We start from the raw sequence: 25441 nt of genomic DNA on the forward strand, positions 1-25441 counted from the left end.
TACCCCACTCGTTACTTCTCCCCAATTTGAAAAGGAACCACTGATAAGCACTCTTTGAGTACAATTTTGGAGCCAACTGTGGATCTACCTGATAGTTGTTCCATCCAGCCCACATTTAGCTAGCTTGCTAATCAGAATATCATGGGGCACTTTGTCAAAAGCTTTGCTGAAGTCGAGATATATTATGTCCACAGCATTCTCACAGTCTACAAGGGAGGTTACCCGATTCATAAAGCATTAATCCCTGGCAAACAAATCTTTAAGCATTCAAAACGTTAGAAGCAGCTGTGCTGAAATATAGGGTTCAAAAGTAAATTGGGGCCACACACAAGTAATAAGATGTTTAAGAAACAAAATGTCAGCAGGTGAAGCTTTCCGTATAATTGTATTTCCATAGTAGAAAAGACTTAGCTTGTTTAATTTGTGCTAGCCTCAGAGCTGTTAAGGGCACAAGGCATTATTCACTTTGTTTCTGTACCTGTTCTTCTTGCTGCAAACTGCTCCTGTTGGAAGATAAATGAATCTCATGAGCAGGAAATGCCTCACATTCCTTATTTCTGATTGCTTAATAACAGTGATTAAGTGACTAAGCATCCTAAGCAACGGCAGCACCTCCATATCTGCGAATAAGCCTTAGAATATTGCCTCCACGTTTTGCTTTCTAACTTTTTTTATAGATATCGGATTGACTGACTTTTTTTTTTAAAGAAAGCTATTTGTCCTGGCCTCCCAATTTGGTGCTGGTGTGCAGAGAGGCATGGAGTGAACATAAATATAAACTGGAAAGCATTCAAAGTTCTGGCCTAAAATAAACTTAATCCACCTTTTGTTCACCCTGCCACTATGGGAACGACTTCTAAGTGTACTTCAGAATTTTTTGAATTCATTCAGTGAACATTATTCAACTGAACTAGTTCATTCCAAACACTGTTTGTGCCTAATGGAATAGGTCCCCCAACCTTCAGTGGAAGGTTGTGGGGAAAGAGATGGTACGAGATGGAGTGGCTGAATAGCCTTAAACAAAAACATTTCTCTGATGGGAAATTAAGATAGAAGTCTTAGCTAAAAGATGGAGCCTGAGTAGGGAACATTTAATCTAGCCAAGTTGCTTCTTGCAAAAATGGTTTAAGTGCCGTCAGGCTAGGCCAGTCACCAGAAGGCCATTGTAGGAAGAAAGGAGCCTAGTGTGGAGATATTAGATGGGAGCACTCAGGAGTAAAGATAGATGCCCCCGAAGACTGCAATTCTAAACACACTTACTAAGGGACTAAGCCCCATAGAACTCAATAGGACTTACTTCTCAGTATATATGGTTTGGATTGTGTTGTTGGTAAAGCTTGACTAGGGATCCTCTGCAAAGATATCCATATCCAAGTAGGGTTGGCAACTGTTAGCGGTAGCCTGTTCAGTACCGAGTAGGTTAGATAAGCCAGAACACACAGGAGCTTGATAAGAAGAACTTTATTCGCAACACACAAATAAGTCCTTGTAACAGATAGATACACTTACTCACGTAAGAACGCTTGCAACAACACCACATCGACTTTTACTCCTAAACCCCCACACACGCTGCTGTCTCTATCCCTGTTTTATAGGCCCTGGGTAATTAGAGTTAATCTCCTGCAGCTGTGTAGCTGACGCAACCTGAGCCTTTGCTTTGGCTCTTTATTAACTCCTTGTTCCCCTGCATCCTTGGGGATCAAAACCAAACATAACATCACTGCATGTCTTCTACTGGTAACATTCCCCCACCTTTTGATTCTCGAGGAATGCAAACCTTTACAGTGTACACGCATATGCAACAATACATTTTACATTTGTAATACATTGTTATGTCGTTAACATCATCAATTCATCTATAATCAGTTATAGAGTCATCCAGTTTTTTCTACCCAATCTCTACCCCCATCCAGCATTGCGAACCACACTTTAAAATCTTGTTCGGTCCAGTCATCAACCTCATTATCAGGCTGTGCTGCTTTTTTATTTTGCTGGGTTGTTTTTACTGTTGCAATTTTAAATCTGTCTGGAGGCTTTCCCAGGTTGGGTCTTTGTGACCTGCAGGGTTCAATTACTGGTTGCTCGGAACATAGAGCTGTCTGACCCACCTCCTCCCCTTCTGTCTTTTCGTTTTCTGCTTCTTGCTTTCCGTAAAGGTAGGCTGGTTTTCCCTATTGGCTCCTGGGGATGCAGTTGTACTTACTGCCTCTTGTATTTCTACCTCATGTGTCTTAATTGGATTGACATACGCACCCCCTGCGTGCTCTTGTTGCTGCCTCTCATCAGCACATTTGTTTTCTATGTTTCCGTTCCAGAACATTACCAGGTTTTCCCCGGGTTTTTGGGGTTCTGGGTTCTCGGTTGTCACCTCCTGGCTTGTCATTACTCCCTGGGAGTTAACTACCCATATTCTGTATGCAGCTTTCTCATAGCCCAGGATCAACCCTTTTACCCAGTCATTACCTTGATCGCCGTTTCTATGTGCTTTGGGCACACACGCCCAGCATGCAGCACCAAATGGTTGTATGTGTGCGTGTTTGGGCTTATGCCCATATAACATTTCGTACGGTGTTTTATTTATGGGTATTGAGTACAATCTATTCAACACATAATTTGCATACATTGCGGCTTCTCCCCAGAACACTTGTGGTACGTGACAGCCATGCAGCATAGCACGCATCATATTCTGAAGGCTTTTATTTTTACGTTCAGCGGTTCCATTCTGATGCGGCGACCAAGAGGCTGTGAGAGAATGCTTTATGCCTCTTTCTTTAAGGAACCGTTTAAGTGAGACAGAGAGAAATTCCCCTCCCCTGTCTGAATGTAGCTGCGCCACCTTAACTTCGTGTTTTGCCTCCACCCACTTTACAAAGTGACGTATGTTTTGGTCTGCTTCGGCTTTAGCCTTGAGCAGATATACGAAGCTGTATCTGGTGAAATGGTCTACCAGTACTAAGTAAAACCTGGCACCTCCTTTTGATTTACGGAACGGACCCGCCAAATCCATGCTAATCAGCTCAAATGCTCTGTTTGCCTTACAATCACTTGATTTCTTAATAGGTGCAGCCTCTGCTTTCGTTTCTTTACACACAGTGCATTCAACATACTGTTTACAGTTTTTGAATTCAATATCCGCGCTGTGCTTAGGCATTAACTGGAGAGTTGAGAAACTCGCATGCCCTAGTTTTCTATGGAAGTCATGGATACATCCCACATGGTTAGGTTGGTTTAGTATGACATTCACTTTGGGAAATTCTTCTATTACATATAGTTCATTCTTTAAACGTCCCTTCGCTTGCACCTCTCCCTTTTTACTTTTGGTGCACACCCCTTTAGAGAATATAACATCATATTGCATTTTGTTTAACTTAGAAACAGACATGATATTTGTTTCTATCTTAGGGACATATAACACATTGGTTAGTACAGTGTTTAGACAGTCTAAATATGCTGTTCCCTTCCCTAGTACCTCTCTTTTGGTCCCGTCCGCCAAAATGACATGTTCACATGCAGGAGATAATACTTTAAACTGGGTCTTGTCGTTTATAAGGAAATGGGTTGCTCCCGAATCGACCACCCACATCGAGCCGTTCTCCTTTCCTTCTTCCCTTGTCTTGCTTGTCACGATCCGGACTGACTTGAATTCCTTCTCTCGCTCAGTTTTCTTTTTCACGGTACAGTCTTTACGCAGATGTTTATCAGACCCGCATCTGTAGCATTTCTTTACTGTGTAGTCTTTCTGGTCTCCTTTCCTCCTTGCTGGTCCGGCAGCAGCTGCTTGTCTCGTGCTGTTGTCCTTCCGTCTTTCCCATTCTTGGAGTAGTTTTCCGGAAACGTATTCTAAAGTCAGAACGTTGTCTGGCATGACCTCTAATGCGCTAATGACTGAGTCATATGAGGCGTCTAATGAGGAAAGTAGTACATATACTTGTTGGTGGTCAGAGTATACAACGTCTCTGTCTTGCAATTGCACAAACAAGCTACGTACTGTCTGTAAATGGTCGTGCATACTCACACCTTCCTGTAAGCGTGTTTGGAATAGTCTCCTCGTGAGCAATACTTTGCTGCCTGCTGTTGTTTTCACATGCACATTCCGGAGCGCTTCCCAGACGTCTTTGGCCGTCTCTTTGTCTCTTACATACAGCAGTTGAGAGTCTTGCACTCCTAGAATTACGGTGGCCTTTGCCTTTTGATCTTGGCGTTGCCACTCCTCCGTGGGGTAAGTTGGAATGTCAGTCTCAACGACATGCCATAAATCCTTACGGATCAGAAGCATTTCCATTTTCACCTTCCAACTCAAGTAGTTTGTTTCGTTGAGACGCTCTAGAGGCATTCCAGATGCGTAGGACATCGCCATCCTTGCCTCACTCATTAGGAGCTTGTTGGTGCGTGCTCCTTTCTTTCAGTGTGTCGGCTTACTGGTACTGTTGGGTCAGGCTGTAGACTGTGCCAGTCTGTAGGCTGGGCCCATAACCCTATTGTTAGCGGTAGCCTGTTCAGTACCGAGTAGGTTAGATAAGCCAGAACACACAGGAGCTTGATAAGAAGAACTTTATTCGCAACACACAAATAAGTTCTTGTAACAGATAGATACACTTACTCACGTAAGAACGCTTACAACAACACCACATTGACTTTTACTCCTAAACCCCCACACATGCTGCTGTCTCTATCCCTGTTTTATAGGCCCTGGGTAATTAGAGTTAATCTCCTGCAGCTGTGTAGCTGATGCAACCTGAGCCTTTGCTTTGGCTCTTTATTAACTCCTTGTTCCCCTGCATCCTTGGGGATCAAAACCAAACATAACATCACTGCATGTCTTCTACTGGTAACAGCAACCCCCTGTCTGGAATGCCCTGCCCCCTACCTTGTGTTTGTTGTTATGTGCCTTCAAGTCAGTTATGACTTATGGCGACCCTATGAATCAGTGACCAAACCTCCCTGTTCAGATCTTGTAGGTTCAAGTCTGTGGCTTCCTTTATGGAATCAATCCATCTCTTGTTTGGCCTTCCTTTTTTTCTACTCCCTTCTGTTTTTCCCAGCATTATTGTCTTTTCATGTGTCCAAAGTATGATAACCTCGGTTTCATCATTTTAGCTTCTAATGAAAGGTCTGGTTTAATTTGTTCTAACACCTAATTATTTGTCTTTTTCGTGGTCCATGGTTATCTACAAAGCTCTCCTCCAACACCAAAGAATAGCTTGGCCTTTTAGCTTTGGAAACTTGAGATCAGAGCTTTCAGTAATCTTAATTACCAAATATTCCAGATTTGTCATTTATTCCAATTTAAACTTTTCTTCTTCTGTAAAAACAGTCTCTAAATTACAACTTTACGAAGCTTTCTTTCAAATGCATTTCTATAACTTATGCTGAAATCTATCTTTAGAGTTGTTTTTGTTGTGGCTCTCTATTGAAGTTAGCTTTTTCATTGTTTTAGTTTTCAAGTGCACACAGCTGTTTTTAACCTTTTTTTTTTTTTAACTTGGTTAAAGTAGCTTATCTGTTTTTTCTATTCCCAGAGTAACATTTTAGATCCCACATAAAGCATTCAAAATAAGCATTTGTTCATAAACTGAAATACATCCAATTTTATAAATAGAATTATTTTATTTTGAGAGGGTGTAACATAGCTCTTAGCACTGATTGTATCTGGTTATTTCAAGTAATTTAGTGCAGCTGTTTGCCAGCCAAGGTAATCCAGCATTAACACAGCCAATATAAACAAGTATACTTTATTTTCTTACAGTCAGTATGAGGCTGTAGAAAGTTGCTGTACTAATATATTAATGGTGAATTCTTTGAGTGGCACCCTGGTCTAGAATATTTTCACAGGCACAACATATCTATAATACTTCTTTAACTTCATATTTTGTGACATTATGTTGGCATTTCAGTCGGCATGTTCTAAACTAAGGAATTAAGTGTTGGCACAGCAAATCTGAGGATTGTGAAATAAATGTAAAATTGCCTCTTGGCTTGGAAATCTAAGTCTCCTTGTGTAGCTTTTTGGGATAGATATTCTTTAGTATCTAGCTTACAGGTTTTAAATACATGACATTCCAGGGACGTATCATGTTACTTTGTTTTGCAGAAACAGCAAAATTATGTGACACCTTAAAGATGAGTAAATCTCTTAATTTTTAAGATGCCAAATACATTAAATAACTCTTACATATGCGAGTTTAATCTACCTATCTCTGTGACTAATATGTATATCAAAAAGATATTCCTGAATCCCATTCTGGTAAACGCTATATAAATATATTTTATTTATTTATTTATTTAAAATATTTCTATCCTGCCTTTCTACCCTACAATAGGGCACTCAGGGCGGCTACAATAAAATTGAACACATACATAATAAAATACACAATAAAAACACAAACATTACAGTAAATTAAAATGCATAGAATACAATTAAAATACATGAAATGCATTATGCATATACATACAAACATGTATGTATGTGCATACACATATGAGGGAGTGAGAATAAAAGAACTTCAAAGAAAAAAATAAAAGATAAAAAAACTTAAAACAGGGTCAGGCTGACCCGTCAGTCCCAACCAAAGGCTCTATGGAACAAAATAGTTTTTATAATTTTCCAGAAAACCATCAGGGAGGGAGCAAAACGGGCTTCTTGGGGCAGGGAATTCCACAATTGAAAAGGCTCTCTCCTACGTGCCTGTCAGTCTAACTTCTTTCACTCCAGGCATGCAGAGGAGACCAGAGGCAGATGATCTTAAATCCAGGGTAGGAACATATGGATGTAAGCAGTCCCTTAGGTACACTGGTCCCAGGCCGTTTAGGGCTTTAAAGGTCAAAACCAGTACTTTGAATTGGGCCCGGAAACAAACTGGGAGCCAGTGGAGTTGATAAAGCACAGGGGTGATATGCTCTCTGCACCATTCTCCAGTTAACATGCTGTGGCATTTTGGACCAACTGTAGTTTCCAAATCATTTTCAAAGGCAGCCCCGCATAGAGTGTGTTACAGTAATCAAGCCTCGATGTCACCAATGCGTGTGTCACTGTGGCCAAGTCAGCTGCTTCCAGGAACAGACGCAGCTGGTAGACCATTTTGAGAACTGTTTATAGAACTGTTATGTTATACTGTAATTTAATGTATAGGCTGCTTTTTGGCCCAAAGCGCCCCCCAAGCAGTAAACAGCATATTAATACAAAAGAAAGATACAATCAAAGTAGATATATACACTAAGGGCACAATCCACATGGTAGATACGCCAGGCTGAGTGACTTCAGGATGTGGAGGAGGAAGGGTGTTGGCACCACCAGGTTCTGCTGGCAGAAATGCCCCCCAAGTGCAACTGTGGCATTGCTGGGGAATGCATTTATCACCCGGGTGCAGCTGGGGCCCAGCTAGTGCAACTGAGCTCAGTGCAAATGGAGCTGGTAGAAGGCCTGAGAAAGGGGCATTTCAGGGGAGTGTTGGGGTGGAACCATCCTGAGCCCATTCATCTCAGTCCTGTGGCCCTATGTCCCAGCAGGCACTACACCAGAAAAAGGGGTGGCAGAAGGAAACATGCATTTCGTTTCTTTCCGCTGAGCCCTGCCAGCGCAGCCAGCGTCCTCCCTTCCGAGAGCCACCTGAACGGAGGTTGGATGTGAAGACCCCTTCTGCCAGCTCTGCTGCCACCATCCTCCCAACAAGTTGCATTGCACCCTTAGTCAATCATCAAACTATTATAAAATAATAAAATTGCAATATGCCTGATAGTGTATACTGTGATTTTGCTATTTTATATTGCAAAATCAGCCACTATCAGCCAAATAAAGTATAGTTATCAACTGACCCTAGAACTGTTTCATTCAACCCAGTCACCGCCTTTCAGTTCAACCTTCAGCTCTGTAGTCACTGTCCCCCTCTCTTGCTACATTAGGGTGAACAAGCACAGCCCCATGCTTACTTCATCAGCTCACTTGCTGATCTCTCTCTCTGCTGTATTACAGGACCCAGACAATCCAGTTTCCCAACAATACACTGCAGGAGGTGTAAAAATAAATTTAAAAAATTAAAACATATATACTATCCACTGATCACACTGGATATGTGTTTGTGAATGTATAAACTATATTATTAATAGGAAATAAGCCAATTTTTCCTAGTAAAATACCTCAAAATGAACAGTTTATTATTATTTAGCTTTATTGTGTCTTCATTGGTTTCTTCTTTTCTTTTTATTAAAGGTTCAGTATGTTATTCAGGGTTATCATAAGAGAAGAGAGTATATTGCTGCATTTCTTAGTCACTTTGGAACGTAAGTATTTACGCATTCATTTTTTTAATGGAATGGAAATATATATATATATATGCTCACTACCTACTCCTAGCCATGTGTATTCCGAAGTGTGTGTGCCTCCTTCCAGTTTTCAATTATATTTCAAATATGCATGTTTAGAATTGCAGCCCAGTTACCACCTCTTGGGGGACCCTCTGGTATGTGGATACTACTTGCATGTGGATAGGGCAGAGCCAAAGGCTTGCACGTGGGGCTGCAAAAGGAAGCAGTGATTTGCAAAATCACCTCCCCCACCCCTGTCCCTGGTGGAAGCCTCCATTGTTTGAATAGTTCTTCCTCAAACAGAAGAAGCTCTTCTGTTGTGAAAAGTACACTCAGGATCCAAGCCGAAACCACTGCTATTGCAGGTGATATCAACTGGAAGATGTAACTGAAAATTAAACTTTTATTTAAATTTTGGCAGTAGTAGCAGCCACCTGTGGAGGAACAAGTTTAAATTCCCACTGCAGTTCCGATCCAGATTTTTCTTCTCCCCCCCCCCAATTACTGCTGTTTTTATTGGAAGGAAACCTTGGTCCAGAACTGACACCCACCACCACTACCGTTGCCTTTAACTAAATAAATCACGCAAATGCTCACTGCTCACATCTCATTTGCCCTAAAGTAATTAGTTCAGCACTGTTCATTCTCTCATGCTGATCTGCATGTGGATAGAGCAGAAGCAAAGCCTTGGAATCCCCCCCCCGCCAATGTAATTTGCTTGACTTTCTTTGTCTGTCAGACAGAAATTAAAAATGGGGTGTAGCCATTTATGACTTTATGCCATCAGAAAACACTCCCACTTGTGCAAGGTGAGACAACTGTTTTTCATCAATCCCCCACTCTCCATACTGTATTGCGTACAGTTCCAAGAAAGTCACCTAAACATCAGAAGCAGCTTTTCAAGGAACACTTGATGTGACAGTCAGTTGGATGAAAATTGACTGCCCCCACTTTGCGCAAGAAGCACTTTCCTCTAGCATGTAGCATCATTAGGTACATCCCAATATTTTTATACAAACAGCCTTTCAAGTTTTAATTCTGCCACTGTTCTCAATCACTTTAAGTGCTGCTTTTTATGATTTGTTTTTGATTCTGCATATTTTTAAAAAGAATTTTATGTTCATTCTTCAGTGTTAAGGAGCTTTGGGTAGTTATTGGTAGAATACTGGAATATAAATATTTACGTTTAATAATAACCTCCTGTGCATATAGCTTATAGAACTGCATATCCACAGTGCAAGAAGGAATTATCTGAGGGCATAATGGCGCCTAAGTAGCTTGTGGGGAGAGGAGCCAAGACTGCTTGGTCTTTTTATGGGGGGTATTAATGGCCCTCCTATGGGGTAACTGCTTGAGGATAGGACTGGATTATACCCTGTGATAAGCCCATACGTATAGATGTGTATTCAGAGAAACGGATGGGCCCTATTGCCTGACTTTGCTCATATTTTAATCTGTTTTTATGCTTCTGTCTTAACAGTTAAAACTGTGTTGTTTTTTATAGTGGTGTGGTAGAATACGACGCTGAGGGTTTCACAAAACTCACCTTGTTACTGATGTGGAAAGATTTTTGCTTCCTGGTTCACAGTGAGTAATTATTTGCCCTGGGCACAGATGTTTAGCAGCTTGAAGATAAAAGCACTCAAAAGGGCAAAAACCAATTACAAGAGCTGTTTAAAGTTTTTGGCTATTTTTATCTTATAGTTACGTATTTTTGATGTGGCCCTCACACTTGCAAAATCCCACCTGCACCCTGAAAAAGGAGAGAGGTGCAGATTAGCAACATCCTCTGTGTGTGTATTCATCTGTCAGGTGTACCCTTTTCTGTAAGGGCAGGAGCAATGAATTAAGCACTACTTTCGTATAGACAATAGATGGTGTATTTATACATTGTTTTTGTATTTTATGTACCCTGCTCCTGATTTTCTCCTCCCTTATTTCTTAGGTTGTTGCTGTTATATTTGTAATAAGTTTTACAGTTGAATCTAATATTTTGTATTGTATTATATATTTCTTATTAGTATAATCGCTTTAATTTGTGTATGGTAAAGATATTGTGTTAATTATTGGCATATATTGTTTGCGACTCCTCCATGACAACATGACGGCAACAATTTTGGATAACAATGGCGCTCAAAGTGATCCATTCAAAGTGGGATCAGGCATCACACAGGGATGTGTCATTGCTCCGACCTTATTTGCTATTTTCATCGCCATGATTCTACACTTTTTGAGGGGAAACTTCCCACTGGTGTGGAAATCACATATCGAACTGTCGGGAGGATGAGCTGGGCTCCTGGGGGGTTGTCAGAAGAGGATTCAAATGGCTGGCAGAGGGCGGAGGGAGGAACTTACCCTCAGTGGAGCGAAGCCGAAACAGAGGACATGCCAGAGATAGGGTCGCCTAGCAACGGGGAGCCTGAGAGCCTTGAAGTTTTAGAATCCCCCCCAGACATTCCCAGGCCCTCCCTTCTCCGCAGCTCAGAGCAAGAGGGAGGGCTGATCACAGCAGAAAGGCGGAGAGATGGTTTACCCTCAGCTCCTCCTTTATCACCCATAGGGGAATCGGACACTTCAGAAGAGGAGGAGGTGATGCCTCCCCCCTCACCACGCACACGCAGACGGTTGAAAAGACAGGAGAGAAGGGGGGGAAGGCGGGCAGTACCTGAGGGGGAGTTAAGGAGGAGCGAAAGGTTGCGCGCCTGTTTAGCCCCTTCTTAAAGAACAGGCGGGAAGCAGCCCCTTGCTCTGTCAACTTTCTCCCAATGTCGCAGGACCTGTATCCCTGTATTGCTTCATGAGAAAGCACAGTCTTTGTTGGACATTACTCTAATAAAACACGAATTAACTACAACCTCTGGTCTGGTTCCTGAGTCGCATCCTGGGCCTGACAGCTTGACAGAGCCACCTAAATCACCCTCAACGCTCTCTTCACTTGACTGGGACAAGATGTCAAAGGGAGCAGCGGGGGGGACGAACCCCACTTCTGAGACGGAAGAAGTGAAATTCTTGAGGACTAAGGTAGCTGAATTGCAGACGGATGTCCAAGCCCTGCTAGCAGCAGTCAAGGCGCTGAAGACAGATAATCAAACCTTGAAGGCCACGATAGACCAGATGCAAACAGCCCCTCCAGCTGCCGCAGTAAAGGTTCCCATTGGATTGCCCCCAAAATACGCGGGACAAAGTGATCAGTTGGCAACTTTCGTGGCTCAATGTGAGTTATATCTGGATGTCAGGCACATGGAGTTTCCAGACGATGGGGCTAAAGTGGCCTTCGTGATTAGCCTCCTGGAGGGAGAAGCTGCAAAATGGGTGACTCCGTATCTCGTGAGAAAAGATACTGTCTTAAGAAGGTACAGAGGATTTATACAGGAGATGACCGAGATGTTCCAAGACCCGCAAAGAGCTGAAACAGTAGCACGGCAACTAGGCGCTCTGAAGCAAGCTAAAGGGACTGTTTCCGAGTACACTAACGCTTTTAAAATTCTGTCCCAGGAAACTGGTTACAATGACGCCGCCCTGATGTTTATGTACCGGAGTGGATTAAATGCTGAAATCCTGGATGAGTTGGCCAGGACCTCCCCCCCTGCTGACCTACCAGGGCTCATCCGGCTATGCCTACAGATAGATCACCGGATGGAAGGAAGGCGCCTGGAAAGGAAGCAGGAGGTCCCGAGATACTCAGCCTCGGCATCTCGCAGCAAGACCCTTCCCTCTGCAGGAATGGCAGGTAATGCAGCTGAGGGACAGGGAGGGGCTAGGCCAAGACTGTTGGAAGAAGAAAAGGAAAGGAACCGCCGAGAACGTTTATGCTTTTATTGTTCAAAGCCGGGCCACATGGCCAGAGACTGTGGACTAAAAGGGGGGAAAGCTGAGCCGTCGGGAAACTAGAACACCCAGTCCACGTGCAGGCCGGTGGACTGGGGGCAGCATTGTATAAAGGCCCCCCAACGATCCAACCTCCCTCAAAGGGGGTGTTGGTCTTGCCTATTCGGATTACAACTTCCAGAGGAGTGGTGTTTAATTCCACTGCCTTAATTGACAGTGGAGCCTCCACAAATTTTATTGATGTAAAGTTAGTCAAGCGTCATGGAATTTCCCGGTGGAAACTGAACGCTCCCCTAGCTGTGGAGACTATCGATGGGAGACCCCTGAAGTCAGGAAGGGTGACACAAGCCACGGAGGAAGTGAAACTTCAAATCCCCGGGCACGAAGAGTTCATTTCGCTATACGTGTCAGATCTCTCGAACTTTGAGGTGATTCTGGGAATGCCCTGGCTAGCAAAGCATGAACCCACAATAAGTTGGAAGGAGGTGGTGGTGTGGTTCACCTCACAGTATTGCCAGGAGAACTGTCAACCTGAAGGAATCAAGAACACCTTAGCGGGGGCAGTGCAAGAGATCGAGCAAGTGACCCTGCCGCCAAAGTTTGAAGAATTCAAAGATGTGTTTGATGAAACGGAGGCAGAGACTTTACCCCCCCACCGCCCTTACGACTGTGCGATTGATCTAGTGCCAGGAGCCAGCATTCCATCAGGGAGAATCTACTCTCTCACAGAGATTGAGAGGGAGGCCCTGAAGGAATTCCTGGATAAAAACCTGAGACGAGGATTCATACGCCCCTCACAATCCCCTGCTGGAGTGCCACTATTGTTTGTGAAAAAGAAGGGGGGGAACTCAGACCCTGTAACGACTATCGCGCATTGAACCAGATCACCATCCCCAACAGCTACCCGCTGCCCCTGATCTCAGAGTTGTTGGACCGACTGCGCTCTGCAAAAATCTTCACGAAGTTGGATTTGAGAGGAGCGTACAATCTGATCAGGATGAAGCAGGGAGATGAATGGAAAACAGGATTCTTGACCGCTTACGGACAGTATGAATACCTGGTCATGCCGTTCGGACTTTGTGGAAGTCCAGGAATTTTTCAAAAATTCATGAACGACGTGTTTAGAGACTTGTTGGACACATATGTAATCTGTTACTTAGATGATATCCTGGTGGTCTCAAAGAACCAGGAAGACCACGACCAGCATGTGAAGACGGTGTTGCAGAGACTGAGAGAAAATCACCTGTATGCTAAATTAGAGAAATGTGGATTTGACCTCAAGTCTCTAGACTTCCTTGGATATCGAATCTCAGCGGAAGGCGTGGAGATGGACCCAGGGAAAGTAAGCTGTATATTGGACTGGGGCCAACCTGTCACCAAAAAGGATGTACAACGGTTTTTGGGGTTTGCCAATTATTACAGAAAGTTCATTCCAGGGTTTTCCAAATTGACAGCTCCTCTGACTGACTGTTTAAGGGAAAAGAAGAAGTTTCAATGGACAGAGAATGCCACCCAGGCCTTTGAGGAGCTGAAGAGAAGGTTCGCTTCCGAGCCCATTCTGCACTTTGCTGACCCGACCCGCCCTTTCATCGTGGAAGCAGATGCTTCAGATTTTGCTATCGGGGGGGTCCTTCTGCAATTAGACCAAGAAGGAAAGGAGCCGCACCCCTGTGCGTACTTCTCTCGGAAGTTAAAGCCTGCAGAGAAGAATTACACAGTTTGGGAGAAGGAGCTGCTGGCCATCAAGGACTCTTTTGAAAACTGGAGACAATACCTAGAGGGGGCCCCTCATCAGATCGAACCTGGAAAGCCTCCAAACTGCCAGAAAGCTGAACCAGAGACAAATAAGATGGTCCCAGTTCTTCACCAGGTTTAACTTCAAGATCACTTACCAAACCCAAGCCAAAAACCAGAGAGCTGATGCCTTATCCAGACAGATGGGCAAACGGAACGCTTGAACGCCGTTTTGGAAAGATATTTAAGAAGTTATGTGTCCTATCAACAGACTGACTGGGTATCATATTTGCATTTTGCAGTTCGCCTACAACAATTCTCTACACTCCAGCACTCAACAAACCCCATTCTTCGCAAATTATGGATTCCATCCTAAAGTCTTTCCAAGCAGCTCAGAAGGAATGCTGGTACCAGCAGCTGAGGACTTCCTAAAAGAATTGCAAGCGGCGCAACAAACACTGAAACAGCAGTTAAACGAAGCCAAAACAGAGTACAAGCGAGTTGCTGACCTGCACAGGAAGGAGCCCCCCCCCCTTCAACCAGGAGACCAGGTATGGCTGTCTACCCGTTTCCTCCAGATACCGGGCAAATGTAGAAAATTACAAGACAAAAGGGTGGGTCCTTTTGAAATAGAAACTCAAATTAATCCCGTGGCGTACCGGCTGAAGCTACCTGACACGTTTAAAATACATCCTGTGTTTCATCGATCCCTCTTGACGAAAGCTGCCCCTCCCAGTGAGCTGCGGCCGGAGGAGCCTCCTGGGTCCCCACTCCTGATAAATGAGCAGCTTGAGTTTGAAGTTGAGGAAATCTTGGATTCCAGGATCAGACGCCAGAAGCTGCAGTATTTGATTCACTGGAAGGGCTATGGAGTGGCTGACAGATCATGGGAAAATGCAGATGATGTGCATGCTCCAGAGTTAGTAAAACTTTTCCATCAACGTTTTCCTCACCGCCCCAAGCCAGACAGGGGGAGGGGGGCACAGCTTGAGAAGGGGGATGGTGTCGGGAGGATGAGCTGGGCTCCTGGGGGGTTGTCAGAAGAGGATTCAAATGGCTGGCAGAGGGCGGAGGGAGGAACTTACCCTCAGTGGAGCGAAGCCGAAACAGAGGACATGCCAGAGATAGGGTCGCCTAGCAACGGGGAGCCTGAGAGCCTTGAAGTTTTAGAATCCCCCCCAGACATTCCCAGACCCTCCCTTCTCCGCAGCTCAGAGCAAGAGGGAGGGCTGATCACAGCAGAAAGGCGGAGAGATGGTTTACCCTCAGCTCCTTCTTTATCACCCATAGGGGAATCGGACACTTCAGAAGAAGAGGAGGTGATGCCTCCCCCCTCACCACGCACACGCAGACGGTTGAAAAGACAGGAGAGAAGGGGGGGAAGGCGGGCAGTACCTGAGGGGGAGTTAAGGAGGAGCGAAAGGTTGCGCGCCCGTTTAGCCCCTTCTTAAAGAACAGGCGGGAAGCAGCCCCTTGCTCTGTCAACTTTCTCCCAATGTCGCAGGACCTGTATCCCTGTATTGCTTCATGAGAAAGCGCAGTCTTTGTTGGACATTACTCTAATAAAACACGAATTAACTACAACCTCTGGTCTGGTTCCTGAGTCGCATCCTGGGCCTGACACGAACAGATGGAAAGCTTTTTAATCTCAGTAGGCTGAAAGCAAAAAGTAAGATAATTACAACCTCTGTCATAGAACTTCAATATGCCAATGATAATGTAGTCTCCGCACATTGAGGAAGATCTTCAAACTATCCTAAAGTCTTTGCAGAAGCATATGAGAAGCTTGGCCTCTCGCTTAATATCAAAAAACCCAAAGTGCTTCATCAGCAAGTGCGAACCAATCCCTCTGTAGCGCCATCAATCCAGCTTAATGGTGCGACACTGGAGAATGTCGATCACTTTTCTTATCTTGGCAGCCATCTCTCTGTAAAAGCTGACATCGACGCTGAAATTCAGCATCGTCTGAGCTCTGTTAGTGCTACATTCTCCCGAATGAAGTGGATCGGGATATTCGCAGGGAGACCAAAATACTTATTTACAAAGCCATTGTACTACCGACCTTAACTGTACGCCTGTGAAACATGGACCATCTATAAACACCACTCCCAACTTCTTGAAAGATTCCACCAACACTGCCTCCGGAAAATTCTGCAAATTACTTGGGAAAATAGGAGGACTAATGTTAGCGTATTGGAAGAAGCAAAGACCACCAGTGTTGAAACAATGATCCTCCAACATCAGCTTCGCTGGACCGGCCATGTTGTTCGAATGCCTGATCACTGTCTTCCAAAACAGCTACTTTACGCCCAACTTAAGGGTGGAAAACGGAATATCGGTGGACAGCAAAAGAGGTTTAAAGATGTTCTCAAAGCGATTCTAAAAAAATGTAACATGAACATTGACAACTGGGAAGTCTTCGCCCATGAACTTCCCAATTGGAGGTCTGCCATTATCAAAGGTGCTGTGGACTTTGAACAAGCACGAGTACAGGGCGAAAGGGACAAACGAGCTAATCGGAAGGCACATCAAGCAAATCCTCATTGTGACCATTTTCCATCTGGAAACCTATGTCCTCACTGTGGGAGGCTGTGTGGATCCAGAATTGGCCTCCACAGTCACTTACGGACCCATTGTTAAAGACCTTACCCTGGAAGACAATGTTACTCTGCTACGAGTGATCGCCAATGAATGAAGGGAAACATTCTGGCGGTGCAAGGATTTCTCCTTGCGCAACAGAATGTTCTCCCCCTCCCCCACTCGTCCCCTAAATCTATTCTGAGGTTTCCCCCAACCGTACAAATCAGATTTGGGGATGGTGCAGGGTGCATGCGGGAGGAGGAACGGGAAAGTCCCATTGCACAAGCAGAAGTCATTCCACTCGCACAATTACTTAGTTGAATACCTCTTTCTATTTCATGTTGAAGAAAACTATGATTTGCACAAACAGTAGTTTGCTGCATTTGGACAAAATGGCAAACAAAGTCTTGTCGCTGCTTGTTCTCATATGTAGGCAAACTGTAGTTAGTTACATTTGATTGGAACGTCTGTTTTTCCATGGAGCAATTTTGAAGGATTTGATATACTTATTCATTTTCCTCAAGCTACATGGTTGGTTGGTTGGTTCTTTGTTCTCTGTTGGGTTTTTTTTTTTTTATAATCTAGATTGTATTTTAAGCTTGCTTAAAATTCAAACATTTAAAGTCAGAAAGAACCTGTAATATTTTCTCATTAAAATTTAAATTTCCATGCTTCATGAAAGTCAAAATTCATTCTTCAGTAACCAAGGGTTTTAAATGTAAAATAATATTTTGAGCTTTCATTCTAATTAATTTTAAAGCTCTTAAGAAACATTTTTACAATTGAATAGCTTGTCACTGTCAGTTAATTGTACAGCTTTAGAGTTTACACAGTAACTTACACATGCTAGTTGTTGCATCACTAGCTTTGTTGAATAAACTAGGGTAAACCATTCCATGTATTAAAGGATATTGCAAAGAAAGCACTCAACATATACTTCATTCCTAAGTGATGTGATTTGATGTTGGCTTTCATCTCTAAGATGTGAATTTCAATGTAAAATGTTTAGTAGCACATGAAGTGTTACCAACATTTATGGAGAAAAACATTGTATTTTATCTAATTTTTGTTTTGCTTGTCTGTGGAAAACACAAAATACAGTTATTGGGTTCTATCCAACTAAGTCATATTCAGAGTACACTTCAAGTTAGCCATGATCAACATCAGTCCAGTGATTTCTGTGGGTCAGTTCTGAGTGTGGCCTAGTCAGATATATAACCCAATGTACATGTTTTTGATCCATTGCTGTGTTGTGTCAAGGCAAAACTGAAGTCTTCCTCTGAGATTTCCAGGTGTTATGTAATTTTTTGTCAACATAAATGTAATGTTCCAACGAAACATTTCAATTTTCAAATGAGAAATTATTTATATTAAAATTATTATTTTTTAAAATTATTTTTATTATTACTATATATATATCCTGCCCTTCCTCCCAAAGGGAGCCCATATATATAGTGGGGGTGGGAGGGAGAGAGTAGATTTAAAATAAATAAATACTTGCAAAGTGAGGAAATCAGTGCAGTAAGTGAAATCTGCTAGAATCTGGCATCCTTGAGATATGGGCAGAGCACGTAATTGTCAGATCAAAAAAGATAAGGAGACAGTTCTAGTGTTTGCATTCTGTGAACAAATAGGTGTTTTCACTATTCTATAACTTTTTATGTTTAAAAAAAGTGCTTGAGTCAAGGGTATCAAAGAACCTAAATGTTTGGCTATGTTCAGTTTCTGTTACGTTTAGTGGTTGATATTTTGATGAATGAGTTTGACTTGTGTTCCTGAATACGAATATGTTCTTATGTACGGGTTTACTTGAAGGTTTTGTCAGATTCCAAAATGTAAATTTTAGTTCATCGCATTGCTGATCTGAATCTTTTAACAGTTCTATGAAAACGTTACTGTAGGTACAATGTTACTTTTTAACAAGAGTACCCCTTAAAAAAGTTTCTATGACTGAATTGTTCATTACTAGGTGGTTGCTATCAGTCTGTTGAATCTTGAATGAGTATGAACTGCAAAGAGCTTATAATAATGATGCATTTTTGTTGAAATATTTTATCTTGGTGCTATATTGAAGGCAAAGATTCTTGTGGAGATGGATACAGGCATTAACATTTATCTAATTAGCATTGTGATGGACACATATATTTTGTATATTACTATTGTTTCATCTGCTTGGAAATGGAAATGGAAAGCACTTTAACAAATTGATTGAATGGCAATTATTTTCCTAGTAGCTTTCTTCATGCCACACAACTAAGGGAGAGGACTGAAAATGGCACTTAGGTACATTTGTTCAGATGCTATAATGATAGTATTTCCTTAGACACTTTTATGAATATATTATTTGGGGTTTCTGCAGAAAATGGAATTAATACTACATTTGGTAGGTCAGTTACTTGGACAAAAAGTAAATTTGGTCCAGATTAGAATTGCCCTCTAAGAAAAAGGTCTTAGCAACACCAGAACAAACCTAGGAACCTAGAAAGCTGCCTTATACCAAGTCAAACCATTGGTCCATGTAACTCAGTATTGTCTGCACTGACTGGCAGAGGCTTTCCAGGGCTTCAGTCAGGAGCCTTTCCCAGTCTTTCCTGGAGATGCCAGGGATTGAACCTGGGACCTTTTTGGATGACTGCATTTGAATCCAGTGCCTTAAAAGACTGGTATTTATAAACTTAGCTTAAATGTTGGATTCCTGTGAAATCATGATTAATAAATGCTGACAGGGGGGAAAAGGGCACTATTCAACAAAATATGTCAAAGGACACTATCCAACAAAATGCTTCCACTAGTGCAAGGGCTTGTGACTGCCAAACAGAGCTTCCCTTTCCTCTCCCCCTGTACGTTCCCTAAGTCTGTTCTGGGTTTTCTCGCAACTCTTCAAAGCAAATTTAGGGATGGTGTGGGGGAAGGAGAGAGAGGGAATTCTCTTGGTCTGCCCAAAGTCCTTGTCCTAGCAGACAAATACTGTCTGAAGACATGGGGATGGATTTTGTGTTGTAAAAGAAATAAGCGTGTGGAGTATGTGTGCCATATTCTTATTTTCTTTATAGAAGGAACCTTCTAAACTAAGCAAATGTTGCAAGAGACAAGGGAAAAGACTGTCATACACAAATGGCAAATCAGAGATACACACTAAATGGCTTCATGATCTCTACTGTAGTGCAGGTTTTCTATTGTCATTGCTCCTCTTCCACAGTGGTGCATTGGCTGGAACAGTTTTCTTCCCTTGCCTAGTCTTTGCTGATCTGAGACGTCTTTGGGCTGATTCAGCCTAAAACACTTGACCCCAGTAACTGCCTAAAATGTTTCAGTAGCCTTTCTCTGCTCACTTACTCCCATTTTATTTTTAAATTTTCTGAGTTACCTTTCTTGCAGATACTCAAGGCAACATGCAACCAAACTGCAGACCATTTCAAAAGAAAAAAAATAACAATATAATCTGTAAAATCCTTAAGACAAGACACTAAAACTGCATGATGTTGTTGTGCAAAAAAAGTGTACCAGCACTATAGTAGAAGTCATGGAATAATTTCGTGTTTATCTCTGGTTTGCCATTTGAGTCTTGACAACCTAATGACTGTCCCAATATAATGGACTTCTGCCATAAATTTTAATTTACTTCCCTGTTGCCAGTTACACTGTCAAACTACAGTATAGCGGTCTTCCACAGTTGCATTTGGAGCCAGAAAGCATCCATCCACTTTGTTCCTTAGCATCCTTCTCAGTACTCATCTACGTCTAGAGGATGTGACTCCCACAGTTGTAGTTTCACCAATAATACAATCCTGTTTCAACACCAAGGGACACTGTGTTCTATTAAAAGACAAAAAACACAAACTTTCATAACTGGTGCTGCATGTCCTTTTGGGTTTCAGTGTAGGTTTCTAAATGGCTCATGTTGGCATAATTAGAACTATGTAGTGAAATATATATTGGTGCCAGTGTAATCACTGTTAGGAAGGGTTGCTATAGCAACTTATGCAGGAGAAACAAAACTAAGAACTGGGAATTAGGGGAAAGGCCTTGAGAACTCAAAGGAAGATAAAGTACGAGCCATTAAGACTAAGCCTGTTTCTCATACATAGTAAACTCCCAAGGTCCTTATTAGAGGATAAGGTGGATTGTTCCTTTAAGTGCACTTTCAGGTTTCTTGTTCAGGCTAGTTGCCGAGACTCTTATGATATAGTAAAGAATTTGCTACTCTGGCTACATTTGAGTGCAACTTTTTCTTGCTGATAGTCTTATGATTTATTTACTCAGAAGTAAATCCCACTGTGTTCAGTGGGGCTTGGGTGTTCAGTGGAACTTGGATGTTCAGAGGACTACAGGTTTTGTAGCTGCATTAGACCACTCAGAGCAAGTGAAACATACTTTTGTTGTATTCAACAATTGTTCAAAATGTGGAAAGCAAACATTTGACTTGCACTGAAAGCTGCTTGTAGAAGCATCTGTATAGAGTTCTTTAAATCTATACTGTCAAGTTTATGATAAATAACTAAACAAAGAGTTAAGAAACTCTGCACTAACACACACATACTGAGAGAGAGAGAATACTAGACCAGTACTTGATCTGGTGGTCAAGAAGTGGGACCCATGTGGAACTTCAGCCAACAACACTGAACCCTTTTCCAAGAGCCTATGCACTGGGGGGAGGGGAAGAAGCTTAACAATAAAGGAGTGGGGGCCATCTTCTCTACAAATCAAAAATGGCATGGCTGCACCATCTTTGGTCCCCAACTGTTAAAGAAAAAGCCCCTTGGCATTTTAATGCATTTTCTCCTCCCTGTCTCCCTCCCCCCCACGCAGCAAAAGTGAATTTGAGTTGCTGCCGATTTATCCTGCTTCAGGATCTACTTGGGCAGAATGAATTTTTTCCCTGTCCCAGCAAACTGCACAAATCACTTCTGATGCATCCTCTGAGGAACAGCATACATCTGGGCAAGTAGTACAGATAGTTCCTGAGGGTCGCTGCTCCTCATAGGGAAAAATTACTTCAGGAAGTGAGTACTTACAGTCTCTGCTAGCTGCCTTCAACTCTGATGTGTCCCAACTCTACAAAAACAGGAGAAAGAGAGTAGCAACTTGGTCAGGTTTAGAGGAAGTGGAATTATACTCCAGGTGCTCCCTGCTTGAGCTAGTCTCTTCAAAAGCAAAAAGGTTGGCACCCTGTGTACCTGGAGTTAAAGCATGCCCATATCCCAGGAAAATGATCTTCCTGCCAGTGCATCTTCCCACAGAGAAACGTCAGCCCTAGAATCCATTAGGCTTAGCAATTCAGCGCTATCATTCGGTGATCAGTTTGGAGTCAGTTGGGAGACAGTGCAGCTTAGAACTTCCGTTATTGCTTTGTTATGCTGAATTTCCAGTATATATATGCCATTTGAGTATGCATCAGCACTCATTTGTCCCTAAAGGTCCAAACTGATCAGCATATTTCATTTCTTTCCCCCCCTTTTATTTACCAGGCATTGGATCATCACTTTGTTTTATCCAGCTGCATAGTGAACTAGTTTCCTCTCCTATATTTTCGTCCTGCATGCAGAATAACTAGGGACAGAAATTGTTGAAAGCTTAATTATGATATGAAATATATGAGCAGGTAAAGCACAATAGACAGCTGTTCATAGCCAAAATATACTAGATCCAGCATCTGGTTGGTCAGTGTGCATTTAAAAATATTACAATGTTCCTTTTGTTAGTAAGATTTTAGCCCTAAAGTCCTGGCCAAATTCCAATCTAGGTAATTACATTTGGCTGACCTATATTTCCCAGTTAGCCTTAATGGAATGTTCTTTACTCCCTTCTTTCCTATATACTATAGCCAGCATGGATTTTTCGCATTTGGCAATGTTAAATTGAAAATACCCCTCATGCCATTCTACTGCTTCCCATCAGCTCATTTCAAAACAAACCTTACAAAACTTTAAGTCCTGAACTCAGAAATGCTTGCTTAACAACCCTCTAAGTTTTCATGGCAATACACAAAACACTCAGAGAGAATCGAGAGTTCAAAGTGTAAAACAAGAGAAGAAATTCCAAACCCCTGTTGGCCTTTTTTCTGTCAATGGTCACATAATTTGTTGAAATTAATGAAAAATCAGCCATGTTCACAGACTACCTGTAATCCTATTAATGACCTTGCCGCATACTCTGACCTTCATTTTCTGCAGTTTAAAAGTTTAAAAAATGCCTAGCTGATTTTTAATTAATTTAAGATATTTAACATTGGAGTCAAAAATAAGCATGGGCATGCTCAGTAAGAACCAACAGTCAGTGTTTTAAAACCCAGACTCACAGCTGTTTGGCTTGGCTAATCAGGTGGCCACACCCACGCCAGATCTTTATTCCACTTTAAATAGTCATGGCTTCCCCTAAAGAAGTGTAGTTTGTGAAAGGTGCTGAAAGTTGTTAGGAGACTCTTATTCCCCTGACAGAGCTCTAATGGCCGGAGTGGTTTAACAGTCAGCCCCTCCTCTGGGGATTGTATCTCTGTTAGGGGAATAGGGCATCTTCTAGCAACTCTCAGCATCCTTCACAGACTACACTTCCCAGGATTCTTTGGGGGAAGCCATGATGGTCTAAAGTGAAATAAATGTCTGGTGTGGATGTGGCCAGGGACAGCTTTGGTTGAAATTTGGATGAGAGACTACATGTGCCTTCTGTAGAATAAAAAGGTGGAGGGAACTCTGAAAAACAGATATTGTTCACAATGTTTTCCTTTTGGAAAAAAAAGAGGCTTTCCCTCTTCCCAGTGCCCACCCACCCAATCTCCACCCCTCCCTCTTCCCTCCACCTTCCTCCTTGCCGTTACCCTTCCCCCTCCATCCCCTCCCTCAGGTCAGTTTCACCTATCCTAAGCATGATTGTACAGTTTTATATCCCATTGAACTCAAAAAGCATACAAACGATTAAACCTGCCCGGCCCTCCTCCTCCCTCCTATCTCCTCCCTCTTGCCCCTTCCCTCCCCTTTCCTTTGTGCCTACCACCCCTCCTCTTCCAATCCCCTCCCCCGTTCTCCTCCCCCCTCCCCCGTTCTCCTCCCCCGTTCTCCTCCCCCCTCCCCCGTTCTCCTCCCCCCTCCCCCGTTCTCCTCCCCCATGGACAGTTTTACCTATCCCAAGCATGATTGCACGGAAGTAAATCCCACTGAACTCAGTAAGCATGCATATGATCATATCTGCCTATCCCCTTCCCATTCTCCTCTCCTGCTGTCTCTCCTTCTCCGGATCCCCTCTTTCATCTTGCTCCTCCCCTGCCCACTGCAGCCCCCCCTTCTCCTCCCCTATGGCCAATTTCACCTATCCTAACCATGATTGCCTCCTCTAGGATGCACACCTTAATGTGGTGAGGGGGTTTGAGAGTGCTGAAGAAGCTCAGAACAATGCCTTCAGGAGTCTAGAACAAGAGGATAGACTCCTAGCAGGGTTACCCAAGGCGGAATGGTCAAAGCTGAGACACCAGACTAAGATGCAAACAGACTCGGAGGAAGGCAATGGTAAACCACCTCTGAATACCTCTTACCAAGAAAACCCTATGAACAGAGTATCCAAAATGCAACACGAGATAGTGCTGGACGATGAGATGGCACTCAATGAGCTACTGGGGAAGAACAACAGACAAGTACAAGTAGAGCTGTGACTAATGATGCTACTGGGTAAAAGCCGAATGGAAGCCCAGAGGCTGATGCGCACAGATGTGAGAGTCCGGAGCTGTACAATGTACACAATAGGAATGTGGAATGTGAGAAGCATGAACTAGGGAAAGTTAGAAATTGTCAAACAAGAAATGGAACGTGTCAACATTACAATACTTGATGTGAGTGAATTAAAATGCACAGGAATGGGACACTTTCAATCAGGCAACTACAAAATATTTTATGCAGGAAATGAGAAATTAAGAAGAAATGGGGTTGCTTTAATAGTGAGAAGTGATGCAGCAAAAGCAATTAGGAGCTATAACACAAAGATCTGAGCGAGTGATATCAATGAGATTAAACGGGAAACCTATTAACATAACTATCTTCCAAGTCTATGCTCCAATGGCAAACACAAAAAAGGAGGAATTGGAGAGATTTTACGCAGAAGTACAGGAAGAAATTGATCACACAGCAAAACAAGATGTTCTGATAATCATGGGGCACTGGATTGCAAAAGTAGGGAACAGAGAAGAACTAGAAATTGTGGGGAAATTGGGCATAGGAAATAGAAATGAAGCAAGAGAAAGCCTTACTGAATTCTGCAAAGCCAATAATTTGTTGATTGATTGATTGATTGATTGATTGATATCCCGCCCTTCCTCCCAGGAGGAGCCCAGGGCGGCAAACAGAAGCGCTAAAAACACTTTAAAACATCATAAAAACAGACCTTAAAATACATTAAAACAAAACAACATTAAAAACATTTTTAAAAGGGTTAAAAACATTATTTAAAAAAACATATTAACAAGCAATTCTAACACAAAAGCAGACTGGGATAAGTCTCAACTTAAAAGGCTTGTTGAAAGAGGAAGGTCTTCAAAAGGTGCCGAAAAGATAGCAGAGATGGCACCTGCCTAATATTCAAGGGGAGGGAATTCCACAGGGTAGGTGCCGCCACACTAAAGGTCCGCTTCCTATATTGTGCAGAACGAACCTCCTGATAAGATGGTATCTGCAGGAGCCCCTCACCTGCAGAGCGCAGTGATCGACTGGATATATAAGGAGTAAGACGGTCTTTCAGTTATCCTGGTCCCAAGCTGTATAGGGCTTTGTACACCAAAACTAGAACCTTGAACTTGGCCCGGTAGCAAATGGGCAGCCACTGCAATTCTTTCAGCAGCAGGGTGACATGTTGACGATACCCTGCCCCAGTGAGTAGTCTCGCTGCCACATTTTGCACCAGCCGCAGCTTCCTGACCAACCTCAAGGGCTGCCCCACATAGAGTGCATTACAGTAATTACTGGAGGTTACTAGTGCGTGGACAACAGTGGTCAGGCTATCCCAGTCCAGAAACGGC

At 42.8% G+C, this 25441-nt stretch overlaps 1 protein-coding gene across 3 annotated transcripts in view; it reads left to right on the forward strand.

Moving 5' to 3' along the window:
* Nucleotides 1-25441, forward strand: part of BABAM2 (BRISC and BRCA1 A complex member 2) — a 227782-nt gene that overhangs the window by 154797 nt on the left and 47544 nt on the right. For all 3 annotated transcript variants that reach the window (XM_061624941.1, XM_061624940.1, XM_061624939.1), the window contains exons 9-10: nucleotides 8207-8277; nucleotides 9806-9888. In XM_061624941.1, coding sequence (XP_061480925.1) covers nucleotides 8207-8277; nucleotides 9806-9888 — 154 coding nt within the window. The remainder of the gene's footprint in view (nucleotides 1-8206; nucleotides 8278-9805; nucleotides 9889-25441) is intronic.

This window comes from Rhineura floridana, chromosome 4 (assembly GCF_030035675.1).
Source record: "Rhineura floridana isolate rRhiFlo1 chromosome 4, rRhiFlo1.hap2, whole genome shotgun sequence".
Lineage (NCBI taxonomy): Eukaryota > Metazoa > Chordata > Lepidosauria > Squamata > Rhineuridae > Rhineura > Rhineura floridana.